The sequence below is a fragment of the Euphorbia lathyris genome, chromosome 5 (assembly GCF_963576675.1).
Source record: "Euphorbia lathyris chromosome 5, ddEupLath1.1, whole genome shotgun sequence".
In the NCBI taxonomy this organism is placed as follows: Eukaryota; Viridiplantae; Streptophyta; class Magnoliopsida; order Malpighiales; family Euphorbiaceae; genus Euphorbia; species Euphorbia lathyris.
Genome location: NC_088914.1, coordinates 65,356,775 through 65,371,062, shown reverse-complemented (window position 1 = coordinate 65,371,062; position 14,288 = coordinate 65,356,775). Strand labels below are relative to the sequence as shown.

The following is a 14,288-nucleotide window of genomic DNA, read 5'->3' as shown; positions in this document are numbered from 1 at the left end:
TGAAGATTAGCGAAGCATGCGAATGTAAATGTGCAGGGTTTTACTTCGCATATCGATGCTTTCGCGAAGTCTGCGAGGTCAGAAACGTGACTATCTACGTCGCATATCGATGCTTTCACGAAGTCTGCGAGGTCTGAAACGTGAGGATCTATTCGCAGACTTCGCGAACTAATAGATTCGCGAGGTAGATCCATATGTTTCAGACGCTTTCTCTTCGCATATCTTCGCGAAATCAACGATTAGCGAAGTAGATCGTCACTTTCCAGGCTCGTTCTCTTCGCAAAGCTTAGCGAAACCATCGATTGCAAAGTGAATTCATGAAAAAAACGCAGAAAAAAAAACAGATACTTATATTTTTCGCCCCTTTCACCCCCAAAAACGACAATAACAATATGATAACATGGGAAGAACAAAGGAAATAACGTAGAAAAACCATTTCTTTGATGGTAACAAGAAGAAAGAAACCAAGCAACGAACAGGAAGATGAAAAACCATGGCTTCGTTTTCTAGGGTTGGGAAGTTGCAGAATCAAGAGATGGAGAGAGGAAAAAGAGAAATTCATTGTGATTTTGACTAAATGATGCAGATTTCGTGCAATTTAAAGGAAGAAAGGAAGATCAAAAGTCTTGAAATCATTAATGCAGGAGCAACTTTTCGCATAACCAAGGAGATAGGGGGAGCGGCGATTCGTGGGTGGTGGAAGTGGGAAGGTTAGGGGTATTATGGGAAAGTCACACAAAATCAATCTAGATATGTAGTAGGATTAGTAAATAGGTTAAATATGTAAATGGGCCTCCCATTTGACCCAGTTTTGTAATTTTCCCTAATTTTTGTCCATTATGTTAATCTTCTTCACTTATCTATTACAATCTCTATATATACATATAGATTTGTATTTTTTTTTAAACTCAGATATTAAATTTGAAGTTTTAGAGCTTTACCTCATTCATCAATGGAGGTACTGGTTCTATAATTGAGGATGGAGAATGGTTTTAAATTTAATTTTTTTTTATTTTTTTAATTCTGTTTTAAAGCAAAACAACGTCGTTTTATTTAATTAGAACTACGTCGTTTTGTTAAAAACAAAAATAAAAAATAAAAAGTAAATATTTAAATTTAAAACTAAATAGGTCCTAAAACAAATCATTTGTCTATCTTACTCTCTTTAATCTCTTTAGTTCTTCTTCCCAAATTCCTCTTTCTTCTTAAGCTTGAATTGAAATCCTTAATCCTAACTAAGATTAAATCAAAATCGGCAGCCAATTCCTCCGTAGTAGGATCGTTGATCGTTGGTCCGGCACTCCATCTCCGATCTTTGCCTCTCTGCTTTGGTATTTTTTTGCTCCTACTTAGAATTTTGATTTTATATTTTTGCTACTATTTTACTTGAACTAACTTTGACCTCTGGTTTTTATTAATTATTATTTTTTGGATAAAAATTATTTTAGTTATATTGTTTGCCCTCATAGGAGAGAAATCCTCGATTCACCCTGCATAGTCATATATATTAATCTTCATATAATTATCTATACTCATATTATAATTCATAAATTTATATTGTCATTCTATTATAAGAATTTTAGAGTTGAGTTTTTATAAGATATAATAGTTGTATGAACTGATGTTCATGTATTGTCAAACACAGTTCAAGCCAATTAGACCCTTAAGTAAAAATGGTGATCACATTTAGAAGGGCCAAATTTATTGCTTTACTTAGCTTCAGTTGGTTTCTTTGCATATATACATTACAAGTTACAACAGATACAGATCAAAATTTGCAAGATTATATGGATAAAGAACCCAACATTCACAGCCTTGATATGATCTGTAAGTCAAAGTCTTTTCACATAAACCCGACTGAGTAAAAAAAAACTGTTCTGATATCTGATAACCTGCTGTTCAAAAATAAACAAACAATCATTAAACTTCGTTTCTAACAAAAAGTTCGATGAAGATATGCAGAAGCACAACAGAACGCATTTCTGATACATTCTCAGAAAATGAAGTATCTGTAAGTAATTGTAAGATTAAACATTCTATGTGTGAACTGCATATTGTTTTTCTCAAGTGTTGTAATGTGATCTCGAATATGGTCAATTCTAGCAATGTGAAAATCCAGGAACCAAACATATTGTTTCCAAGGAGTTAAGGCAACATATATCATAGCTAATGTCATCATAAATGTACCTGATGCAGTTTGGATACCTTAGTTCTTGTACTTCATGGTTTCTTTTTCAAACCCAATGGTTGGGAATTGCTTAGCATACTCTTCGACATCATGGCGGAGCTTTGCAATCTCAGATTCACAGTTAGGAATTGCTGCTATGAAGTCCTTTAACTTGGTTCCTGGTTTGCAAAATGAACAGCAGGCATCCCTCAATAACATATGATACAAGAGACTACCACAAATGTGTGGATTGAGGACACAAATGGCACTATTAAGTATGAGAACCAGTAAGTTCTCTATATATATTAAAGCTTGGATATGAAGATTTCCTAACCTTTGGCTTGACCCTTGATCTTCAGTGCCAACTTCACCGCAGCATCAAAAAATTCCGCTACCTTAGCAAAATCCTCTTCAACAAATCCCCTAGATGTAAGAGCAGGGGTTCCTGAAAATGCAATTACATTTAGAAACAAACAATTTTTTTATTAATATTTTTAATTTATCAAATGGTTTACCCATTCTTATGCCTCCAGGAACCATGGCAGATACATCTCCAGGAACTGTGTTCTTGTTTGCAGCAATGTGAACAGCTTCAAGTATCTTTTCAACTCTGGAGCCATCAATACCCTGTTAACATGAAAATCTTAGGGAGAAGAAAGAATGACGAAATAATACTCCCCTACTTTTCGGAAGATAATATTAAGTTCACAGACATCAGATGGACATAGCCTAAGGGGACAGGTATAATTGTCTTGAACGAACCTGGCTAATATACAAAAGCACGTGTATCAGGTGATTATAAAAGAAGGAAAAAAAGTCCCTACCTTGTTCTTCAAATTCACCAAAACTAAATGGTTCTCAGTACCACCAGAAACAAGATCATATCCACTCTCAGCTAAAGTCTGCAAAAATGGTAATTTTGTAGATATCAGATACTGGAAGGAAATCAATTGGATTCATAATGATTTGACAATATTTCTACCTTATATCTCTCATCAATGAGATAAATCTGTTTTTATTTAATCTAGTTTTGGATCAGATATTTGCTGTATCTAATAATCTGATACCTGGGCAAATTTTGCGCAGTTACTGAGAACTTGCTCTTGATAGGCTTTGTATTCTGGAGTAGTAGCCTGTGTCAAGATAGGAGCAAATGAAATTGGCAAGTGAACAGTGTCTGATGCTATTTTTGCATCATAAAGACCGAAATTTTTTAGTCATATAAGACAAGACAAGATATATGAAAATAGCAAGTGTACAAGATAAAATCAATTCTGGTGCTAATTTTGCATGATAGACATAACAAATTTAGCCATTGAAATAATTATAAGAATTATCTCTACAATCATCAATAAGCAAATCTAGGCAGCCCCTTACCCGATGTAGAAATAATTATAAGACAATCAGACTCAATAATTATAGTATCAACATTTCTGCTCTTAAGTGAAACTAAGAGCTTCCAAAATACTTATAGCCTCTGCTTTTGCAACGGAATAAGTATAACACAAGCGACAATAATGAGCGGCTAGGGATCGAACATCTGCATATCTCTCAAGACACAGCCCCACACTAATATGAGATTGATGAGAAATTATAGCAGTGTCTGCATCGGATTTAAACAAACCAACTGCTCATTTATTGATGCCTTCCCCATCTAAAAATGTAGTTTTTCCTTCGCTATCAACCTAAAATAAGCTCACTTGTCCGTAGGCTAATAGCAGAAGAAATAATCAATTTCTTGGGCACTTCCAACCATTCTAGTAACTACATATCTCTTTATCAAATGGACCCTTTTCTTCACAAGAAAATGCAACATATGCAACTAACACGGAAATTTTCCACAGAGATGTAAATAGGAACTATTTTACAAACACTCTCACCTGCTTTAATGCAACTGCTAAACCAGTAATGGTGTGGTTGTGAGGACCCCCTTGAAGTCCAGGAAAGACTGCTTGATTAATCTTGTCCTCATAGTCATAGAAGACCTTCAGCAAAAACTCAGAAAATGGTTATTAGTTCCACTTCAGAAAACCAATTTCAGCAAATGCAGGAAGCAGAAATCATCCAGAAGATGCTATGAAGAAAAGGATTTGTTATTTATAAAACAGGTAATATCCTTCCTTCAACAACTCACCTGCTGTCCTTGTTTGTTAATCTCTTTTAAACCCTTTCTGAAGAAAATCATGGCTCCACGTGGTCCACGAAGCGACTTATGAGTTGTGGTGGTCACTACATCTGCATAATCAAAAGGTGATGGGATGACACCAGCAGCGACCAGACCACTAATGTGTGCCATATCTGCCAGCATTACTGCTTTTTGTTTGTCACAAACCTGTTAAAACAAATTCAACCTTATAAACTACAAAATCAAATCAAGAGCACAAACTTTAAGGCGTAGATGTCCTAATTGGAAGTCCGAGTAAAAGTAAGGATTACCTTGCGAATACGTGCGTAATCATATAGACGTGCATAAGCGCTAGCACCAGCAACTATTAACTTTGGTCTGAAAAGGGTGGCACTCTTCTCCAGCTGCAATTGAGGTAAGGAATTTCTTTTTTACTAATCCAAAAGCAGAAATGTACAACTATACAATAATACGTGCATATCCATAATGTAACAAATGAAGTAATTTTATACAGCATGGTTACATATGTTGATAATCTGATGCAGCCATGAGAAAAGATATTGCTCATTATGTTCATTTAGTTTTCATATTATGCAACTACGGGTTTTTTGGATTTACCTATTACTACTAGGACCATTTGCAGTAATAAAGATTGCGGATGTATGCAGTAAGACATGATATCAGTACAGGGTTCAAATGATTAAGTATTGAAAGGTAACAAGCTGATTCCAAGATTTCAGTTTGGAATGGAAGCAGATGGAATTGATATTTCTGATGGCATAAAGTAGCTAAAAGAAGTGAAACATCGTTTGGAAAGAAAATGACATTTCTCCCAATTATAATAGTTTAATCATAGATTCATTACAGATGCAAGCAAATTTATTCATTCTAAGGCCTTACAATAAGGATAATAATAATATTAATAACAATAAATAGTAATAGTACTAGTAACAGTCACAATAATAATAATAATATAATGACTTGATGATGATGATGAAGACTTGTTTATATTATAATACGATCTCGAAAATTTCACTTGCAGGTATCAAATTCAGTAATAATAATGTGAATCTGTAATCTGCTATTAATCAAATTACCTACTTATACTTAAACTAATTTATCATATTATCATTAAGTTCTATATTCTATGCATCTTTTTTTTTTTTTTTTTGAGAAATATTCTATGCATCTTAAACACTGTTACTTTTCCTTTTTCGTAAGAAATGGTAACTCTTCTTCCCTTTCATGAGCTTACCTTGGCTACAAATTCATATAAGAATGATCATAACAAGGACAGGAAACCTACCTGATCATAGTCAATATAGCCAGTGCTTTCATCCAATCTGTAAGGCATTGTCTCAAAAAATATGGATACTGCAGATATCTTTTTGGTGTCCGTCTGCACAAAATGGAAAAATTGATGATGATGTTGTCTTTTAATAATCATATTTCAGTGGTACAGTAGCATGCATTTGTGCAAGCACAAATGGGCAGGTTGACTTGCACTAATACACAGCAACAGAATTGATGGAAGTCACAAGCACCTGATATCCATGAGAAAGATGCCCTCCATGAGGAAGATCAAGTGCCATAATTCTATCATGAGCTTTCAACAATGCAGTGTATACTTGAAAATTTGACGGAGACCCAGAAAGCGACTGCACATTCACTGCAACAAATAAAGGTGAATAATGAGTTTATGAAATGTTTATGATGGTAAATATGCTAAAAATTGCAGCCACTTTTTTTCTTAGGACACTGCGCAGGCTGCATTTCGCTCTTTCTCCAAGTATAGCTAGTAACTCAAGAGGTCCACAAGTGACTGTAAGAAAGCGTTTATCTACCTCCCCACTTTGCAGGATCCAACCGAAATGCTTCGAGTGCCCGCTTCTGACACAAGGTCTCTGCCATGTCAATATACCTGAAATTTGTATTTGAATATTTAGGGAGTTCAAAAATTAATTATGCAAATGTCAATTATGCTATATAAGCACAATCTATATATATATCAAGCTTTCTGACTAGGATTTGAACTTGCAATGTCAGAACTCTAGAAGTGCATAACTTACTCATTTCCTCCATAGTATCGTGCACCTGGATACCCTTCACTGTACTTGTTGGTCATGACAGATCCAACAGCTTGCATCACTGATAAAGAAGTAAAGTTCTCTGAGGGAATGAGTTCCAAACCCTATAGGCACAATATTCTTTTCAGTCAGATCAAAAAAATTAATTATTCAGTATGCTAAATTGCATTCTCGGGAAAATCTAAAGTATGCCAAAATATTTAGCAAACAACATCAAGCAAGAGACAAGGAGAATACAAGAGAAGAAGAAAATATGCCTAAATCCAGAAAATCAGTAAGAAAACAGACTAGAACAAACAAAATACGGGCAGTTAATACGAACAGAAGTTCAGTTGATACTAGGCTAACTTGCTAAACCCATATATGATTGAAATTAAGACTCGTGTACAGGAAGCCTGATAATTACCTTCCATTGGCGCGCTTTCTCGAGCTCAATAATATTAGCAATCTCAGGGTCCACTTCTTCCAGTGATGCATTGAGCTGCTTCGGCCACTGCAAATGAAGAAATCTTAAGTTAAAATCGAAAAAGTAAGAAATTGGTAAAAGAAGAATACAAGGAAAAGAAATTCAACAGCTTACAGTGACACCAGACTTTTCCTTCTCGTACACAGCTTCATTAGGCAACGAAGACTGCAAAAGAATAAAAGAAAAGAGAACTAAACATTGAGAGAAAAGGAGAATGAATTGAAGAAAAATGAAGGCAAGGCAGGCAGAAACATAACCATGTAATAACAGGAGGTAGCATTAAAGAGAGGGCGAAGAGGCTTGTCGACTGAAGAGGAGAGCCTGCGAATCGCCATTGCCATTGCCATTTCTCCTCTGTATCTCTCGATAAGTTTGGTTTTGTTTTTTTGAAAAATATAAAGGGGGAGAGTTTTTCTGGTTGTGTAGTGGTGGTGAAATGGTGGTCGAAGATCGCGTTATCCCCAGTCACTGAGTGAGTGGCCACTGCTCTGAAATGATGGTGCTGACGTGGTACTACCTGGCTGTGCCAAGTATATTTTCGGCTATGTCTATGGACTACGATTGTTCTTATTGGTCTATTATCTCTTGTCTTTTCTTTTTTAATTGATTCAAAAATAAATAATACTACTAAAAATACTTGTTCCACAAAAATCCTATGATAAAACAAAAATATCAGAATTTTATTAAAATGAATAAATTGATTTTAATAATAATAATACTAAAATTCAAATTCCATTTATTTGATTTTTAGACTTTTAGTGATTTTTTTTTAAATTATCCTTGTCTCTTCATTTATTCAAAAAAAAAAATTTGAAAATGTGTTTTGAGATTATAAAAAGCTTAGAGCTAATTGAATTTAAATTTGTAAGTTATACAATTTTGAATCGTTGTTAGCGTAAAACTCAAACTTTTTAAGGAAAAAGAAGTAGATATTATTACTGTAATAACGTAATTTAAGCAAGTATTTGAGTATTTATAAAAATGGATTCATAATGCCAAACTGTAGGTGTAGCCACCGATAAATCTACGTGGTTGCAATAAAAAAAAAGGATTCAGATCCGAATGTTCAGAATGGTCTAAAGGATGATGTTTGGAGTTCAGATGTCTTTCTACAGATTTGGATTAACGAGAAATATATTGTTGTTTTGTGTTTTTGTGCCTTTTATGGACTTGTTTTTTGCTCTTTGTAGTCATTTCCATTCCTTTGTGGATATTGTATTTGCTTTAATTTGTAATTATGTGAGATTTTATTCCTTACATTTTGCTTGTTGTATTTCTTTATGTTTTATCTAATGAAATTACAAGCATTTCTCAAAAAAAAAATGAAACTGAAATCTCATAACGATTAACAAGTAACACATGGCATGCGTTAATGATTGCATCAAATTCAAACAAATATTACATATTGGATCAAACAACCAGAACTACTTCTTTCGCGTCCATCTCAATAACGATATCCGACTACCCATTGTCAACAATAAACAACAGATTTTGGTGAAGACCCAATGACTCAGCCATCCTCGAAGGAAAAGCAACACAAAGAAATGATCCAGCAACATCACGACAAACACTCCCCATCTCAATAGAGTCAGTTCGTGGTATATATGCAACATCAATGCTAAGTTTCAGGCCACCACCCGTAGGTGCTACCCATCTTTCCACCCGCTGGATACCACCATTCACCGAAGTCAGGACTGTTGCTTTCTGAAATTGCTGAAGGAATTCCTTACACAAACGTGCAACATGCATTGGTGAAACAGAAGTCTTCTCTCAATAGCTCAAGTTTCATTGACACCAAATCTCCCATAACCTCATACACATTAAATGGCAGTCTTGAAGATTCCGAGAAGATAGGAAGTTCAATCAATAAAGAAATATGTCCCTAGGACCTGATGATCAATCCCAAAAAAAGGCCAAAACCTAATTGAATAAACACAGTTTATATGTATATGGATTGAATGTTAACCCATAGATTTACATAAGCTACAAACATTATCATTCAACAATTCTCTGTTGCCAAGAACATCTTTAATCAGAATAAAATTTTACAGGCTCTTCAAACAAATAGTTTACCTACGAAGAAATCACGAATGACCACATCCTCGTCCAAGCCAAAACTTAAGCAGCCCCCTAGTATTAGCACCATTCTCAATGCAATATGATAGCCTGAGCAGATCGAATACTGACCCCTTTCATCGAAATGCCAAATTAGCATGTCATTAACTTCCACATCCCCAACTGGTAATGATAGGATGACCAAACATCAGCATCGTCAAACAAAGACTAAATCCTCCTCAAATCCCAATCTTTTAAGTCTTCTATTTGAAGACCTGCGACTCATAAAAATTCGGTGCCCCATTTTTTCTATCATTCAAGGTAGAAAGTTCGAAGAGTCCCCTTACCCATGGATCGCGCCAAATGTTTACTTGCAGATCGTTGCCAATCTGCCACCTTAAGCCACGCATTAACACGTCCCTTGCACTCTATATACTAAACCATATCAAACTTGGATTTGGACATACCCGAGATGATAAAAAAATCTCCCCAAGAAAAGTATTTAGCTTTGATAATCCTATAAAATAAAGTATTCGGTCTAGACACGAGGATCCATATCTGTCTAGGAAACATCATGAAGTTAAATGAATCGAGATGCCTGAAACCAAGTCCCACATGCTCCTTTCAGTGACATAGGTTCTCCCAAGAAGCCTAATGAATATGTTTCCTCTCATCCAGATGTGAACCCCACCAAAACGAATTCATCATCTGTTGCAGCTCCTCACATAGAGAAACATGGATTAAAGATGTACTTGTACAAAATATTGGAATCACATGTGCAACAAATTTTAATAAAACTTCCTTACCTGCCTGTGATAGTATCTTACCATACCAACCAAAGCTTTTATGCCATAACTGATTTTAAATAGCCAAAAATAGCCCTTTTATTTCAGCCCACTATAGTAGGAAGCCCCAAGTAACTGTTAATATCTAGAATCTGATGGATACCCAACATATTATGGATAGCAACATGCACCCCCTCTGAAACCTTTTGCCTTAAGAAGATGCCTGATTTTTGGTAGTTAATCGCTTGCCCCGAGTCCACCTCATACCTATCCAGAATTGCCTTTAACGAAACATCCTTTTGTTCACGAGTCCCATAGAAAAGCAAATTGTCATCCACAAATAGAAGATGCGATAAAGATGGAGCATTCTGCGTAACCAAACAGCCTGATAATATACACTCTCTAATGCTCATAAAGCTCAAAATTTTATAATAATAATAAAAACACATGGACCGTAGACTCTCTTATGCTCAGAAAAGCAATTAAATAAATAAGTTAATATTATTATGTTTCACATAATACACTACTCAATTCATATATTTTTAAAAATAATTATATAGTTCCTAACTTTTATTTTCATCAAACTCTTTAGCTTTTCTGTTAGAATCAAATGTCAAATTAGACTAAATAAAATTTTAAAAATCAAAATTACCATTATCATATTTTATAATAATAAAACATTAATTTTTTCCCATTTTTTTCTTTTTTACACAATTTTAATCTCTACAAAATATAGTAATTGATTTATTCATTTTTACATAATTATTCAAATTTTTGTTAGCAGTGTAAATTACTAAAAGAAATACATAGATAAAATTTAAATTGTTTTTAAATTATGAAAGTATTTCTTACTTCATGATTTTGATAGGTAAGCTTTACATATATATATATATATATATATATATATATATACAGTGATAAAAGTATGGATGTAGGAAGAGACTCATGACTAGTAAGGAGACCTATGACCTATATAGACTCAATAATTGATAACACCCAGATATTATTTACGGGACTAAAAGGGTAATTAACCAAACGACCACGGATAAAGGGGATCGCCAAGGCTATGGCGTATGAAGCAAGGCTCCTAGACGGCGAATCAGATAGATTCCTCAACACGCCATTGATAGTCAAATACTTGGAAGACCCGCCATCTCACCTCGATATGCCTGCAGAACGGTAGAGCTGATTCCCAATAAAGGCAACTAAAACCCATTAATGGCGGTTAATCACTAGTCATCAATAATATAACAGACTCTACAGATAATAATAAAACAATAATGAAATATAGACTCAGAGACTTATTATTTAATTTGTAACACTATACATACTCAATAATATAGCAGACTCTACAGACAATAATGAAACAATAATGAAATACAGACTCAGAGACTTATTATTTAATTTGTAACACTCCCCCTCAAGCTAGAGCATAGATATTTATCATTCCCAACTTGTTACAAATATAGTTTACCCGAACCCCATTTAAAACTTAGTGAATATATCTCCAAGTTGCTCATTCGTCCTGACATGGGCTGTAGAGATGATATTTTGTTCTATCTTTTCTCGGAAAAAATGGCAGTCTATTTTAATGTGCTTGGTACGTTCATGAAGCACGAGGTTAGAAGCAATACGAAGTGTTGTCTAGTTGTCGCACTATAGCTTGACTGGAGTATTGACCTTGAATCCAAGTTCAGACAAAAGATGGTGAATCCACATAATTTCACAAACTGATCGGGACATAGCTCGATATTTAGATTCTGCATTGGAGCGAGATACACCCTGTTGCTTCTTGCTCTTCCAAGAGACCAAATTTCCACTAACGAAAACACAATAGCATGTAGTGGACCTCCTATTGTCCTTATCTCCTGACCAGTCTGCATTGGAGAAATATTTAATCTCAATGAACGAATCAGAAAAGCATTCAACTTGGATATGACCATGATTCTTGTAAAGTATTCCTCGTCCAAGAGTCCCCTTCAAGTAACATAAGATTTGTTCATGTACAGGCTAGTGATCACAAGTGGGAGAAGACATAAACTGGCTAACGACACTAACAGAATAGGCTATATCAGGTCTAGTTACAGTCAAATAGTTCAAATTTTCCACTAAACGCCTATATCTCCCAGGATCTTCAAATAACTCTCCTTCTGATGTAAGATGCGAATTCGGAGTCATAGGCACACTACATGGCTTAGCTCCATATTTTCCTGTTTCTGCCAACAAATCAAGAATATATTTTCTTTGAGATATGAAGATTCCTTTCTTACTCATTGATACTTCAATTCCCAATAAGTATTTTAGAGCACCTAGGTCCTTGGTATTAAATTGAACATGAATAAAGGATTTTAGGGATGAAATTCCTGAAACGTCACTTCCTTTTATAACAATATCGTTTACATAGATGACAAGGAGAATAATGCCCGATGCAGAATGTTTATAGAAAACAGAGTGACCATATTTACACTTCTTCATCCCAAACTGCTCAACTGCTTGACTAAACTTCCTAAACCATGCTCGAGGACTCTGTTTCAAACCATATAGAGATTTACGGAGACGATAAACTTTGTTATACTCCCCCTAAGCAACAACCCTGGTGGTTGCTCCATATAGACTTCTTCGTGAAGATCCCCATGTAAGAAAGCATTTTTTATGTCCAGCTGATGTAAAGGCCATTGAGAATAGGCTGCCAGTGAGATAAACAACCGAATAGAAGCCATCTTAGTGACTGAAGAAAAAGTGTCGGAGTAATCGACCCTATAGGTCTGAGCATACCCCTTCGTGACAAGACGGGCTTTTAAACGAGCCACAAATCCATCAGAATTGAATTTAACAGCATACACCCATCGACATCCAACAAACTTCTTCCAAATGGGCAAAGTTACTGGATCCCAAGTATCATTAGCATCCAAAGCATTCATTTCTTCTATCATAGCATCACGCCAACCAGAATGTGATAAGGCCTTCGTAACGGACTTAGGAACAGAAGTAGAGTCAATGGAAAAATTTCTAATAAACTTTATGGATAAAATAATTAAAAATATGGTTTTAAAAAATTATTAATATTCATATCATTGTTTAGTATAAATTTAAAGATATTCATATGGTGTGGTTTTCACCATTGGATGATAGAGCATAAAATTCATCCAATGGTGAAAACCACACCAAGTAACGGTACTTTGTAAAAAACAAAGTAACCATAGCAGGCACCATTATATTAAATAAAAAAATAAGAACAATAATTTAAGAGAATAAATAATAGAGTTTTTTTATATATATTAATATATACAAATTTGAAAATATTGTTACATAAACTTTGTTACAAATATGTTAATTAAAATTAAAAATTAAAAGACAAATTTTTTTGGGCAATTTTATACTTTATATACAAAATATATTTAGGTATTAAAGAATTGATTAATGTGGTGTTTGATAAAACTTAAAATTAAATATTGAAAAAATAAGTACTAAATTTTAAGTGTTAAATATTACAAATGCTTAAAGTATTAAATGATAGAACTGTTTGTTAAATACTAAAAATAAGTACTGAATTTAAAAATATTAGTTTTTTTTTGAAGTAATTTAAAAATATTAGTTGATAATGTTCAACTTAAAATTTTAAACTAAATTTTTTGACTTACCAAAATAAGTAATTATGTGACTTAACTGAAATATTTAAGTTGTATTATCAAACAAGCTTAAAAACAATAAGCACTTAATATATTTATTTTAAGTGCCGAAAGTCGTTATCAAACATGGCCTAAGACAAAACTGAAGGACTTTAATATATATGTATACACTAGCTAGTATAATTGATAAAAACGTATGAATTAATAAATTATTTATCCAAAACAATTGTAGTTAAAAAGTATAATTAAGTCCCTAAAGCTTACATGTTTTAAGAATCAAGCCTCTCATCAATTATTTTTCCACATTGAATTTTTGATAATTGATTCTATTATAGATTCAGCCCTTATTTAACTTTTCCGTCGAGCTTGGACAACACGAGCCTGATATGAATTGGTCTCGGGATGTGTTAGTTTTAATCTTAAACTAACAAAGAAGTTCTTCACAAGCTAAACTTGTAGGAGTTAATCCTGGGTTTTACGTACTAAACCGTAGGAATAATGAAATCCCCCATGGTTGAAGGTTGAAAACCTTAACACAAAGCTTCAAAGAAGAAGATATAATTTTAATTTGATAAAAGATAAACATTACAAAAGAAAGAGATGCATTTATAGCATCTCAAACCTAATTGGTTAATTACCTAAAGGGTAATCACCTATAACTAAACATAATAAACTTGAAAGGGTAAAATGGTAAAGGTAATGGATAAGGGGTATGTGGGTATTAAGTGTGGGGGCAAAATAGTGAAACAGCAGGGACCAAAATGAAATTAACCATCATGGCCGAAATCCCATTTTGCTGAAAATAAGGGTGACACGGTGTGTCACCCTTTGAAAACGTTCCTGGAAGTTATTTTCCAGTTGACACGGCGTGTCATAGGTGTGACACGGCGTGTCAGCTGGGAAAAACAGCTTCCTCCCTGTTTCTTCATCTCGTGTCGCTAGCGTCGGGGCAATCGACGATTTTCTTCGGTCCC

At 34.2% G+C, this 14,288-nt stretch overlaps 1 protein-coding gene across 4 annotated transcripts; it reads right to left on the bottom strand.

Annotated features, from left to right (window-relative positions):
• Positions 1 to 1,683: 1,683 nt before the first annotated feature.
• Positions 1,684 to 7,311, bottom strand: LOC136229471 (serine hydroxymethyltransferase 1, mitochondrial). Of its 4 annotated transcripts, none has more exons than XM_066018298.1 (16): positions 7,103 to 7,311; positions 6,960 to 7,010; positions 6,786 to 6,872; positions 6,362 to 6,483; positions 6,137 to 6,213; positions 5,837 to 5,961; positions 5,599 to 5,691; positions 4,604 to 4,696; positions 4,302 to 4,499; positions 4,048 to 4,152; positions 3,235 to 3,300; positions 2,992 to 3,069; positions 2,683 to 2,794; positions 2,502 to 2,612; positions 2,188 to 2,346; positions 1,684 to 1,895 (listed from the first exon to the last, which is right to left on the bottom strand). In XM_066018298.1, the coding sequence occupies exons 1-15, from the start codon at positions 7,190 to 7,192 to the stop codon at positions 2,207 to 2,209; spliced, it is 1,548 nt and encodes a 515-aa protein (XP_065874370.1). In that variant the 5' UTR covers positions 7,193 to 7,311; the 3' UTR covers positions 1,684 to 1,895; positions 2,188 to 2,206. The 4 variants fall into 4 exon arrangements, with proteins under 4 accessions (XP_065874370.1, XP_065874371.1, XP_065874372.1 ...); XM_066018299.1 differs by having other exon boundaries at positions 1,684 to 1,892; XM_066018300.1 differs by having other exon boundaries at positions 2,206 to 2,346.
• Positions 7,312 to 14,288: the final 6,977 nt, after the last annotated feature.

What these genes read in the sequence shown, in the direction of transcription:
- LOC136229471 (XM_066018298.1), bottom strand. Translation starts at nt 7,192, where the DNA reads ATGGCAATGGCAATGGCGATTCGCAGGCTCTCCTCTTCAGTCGACAAG. An exon ending in AGGAAAAGTCTGGTGTCACT is followed by an intron (nt 6,873 to 6,959) that starts GTAAGCTGTTGA and finishes CTTCATTTGCAG; the next exon opens with TGGCCGAAGCAGCTCAATGC. An exon ending in GATCAAGGGTCAAGCCAAAG is followed by an intron (nt 2,347 to 2,501) that starts GTTAGGAAATCT and finishes TTTGCAAACCAG; the next exon opens with GAACCAAGTTAAAGGACTTC.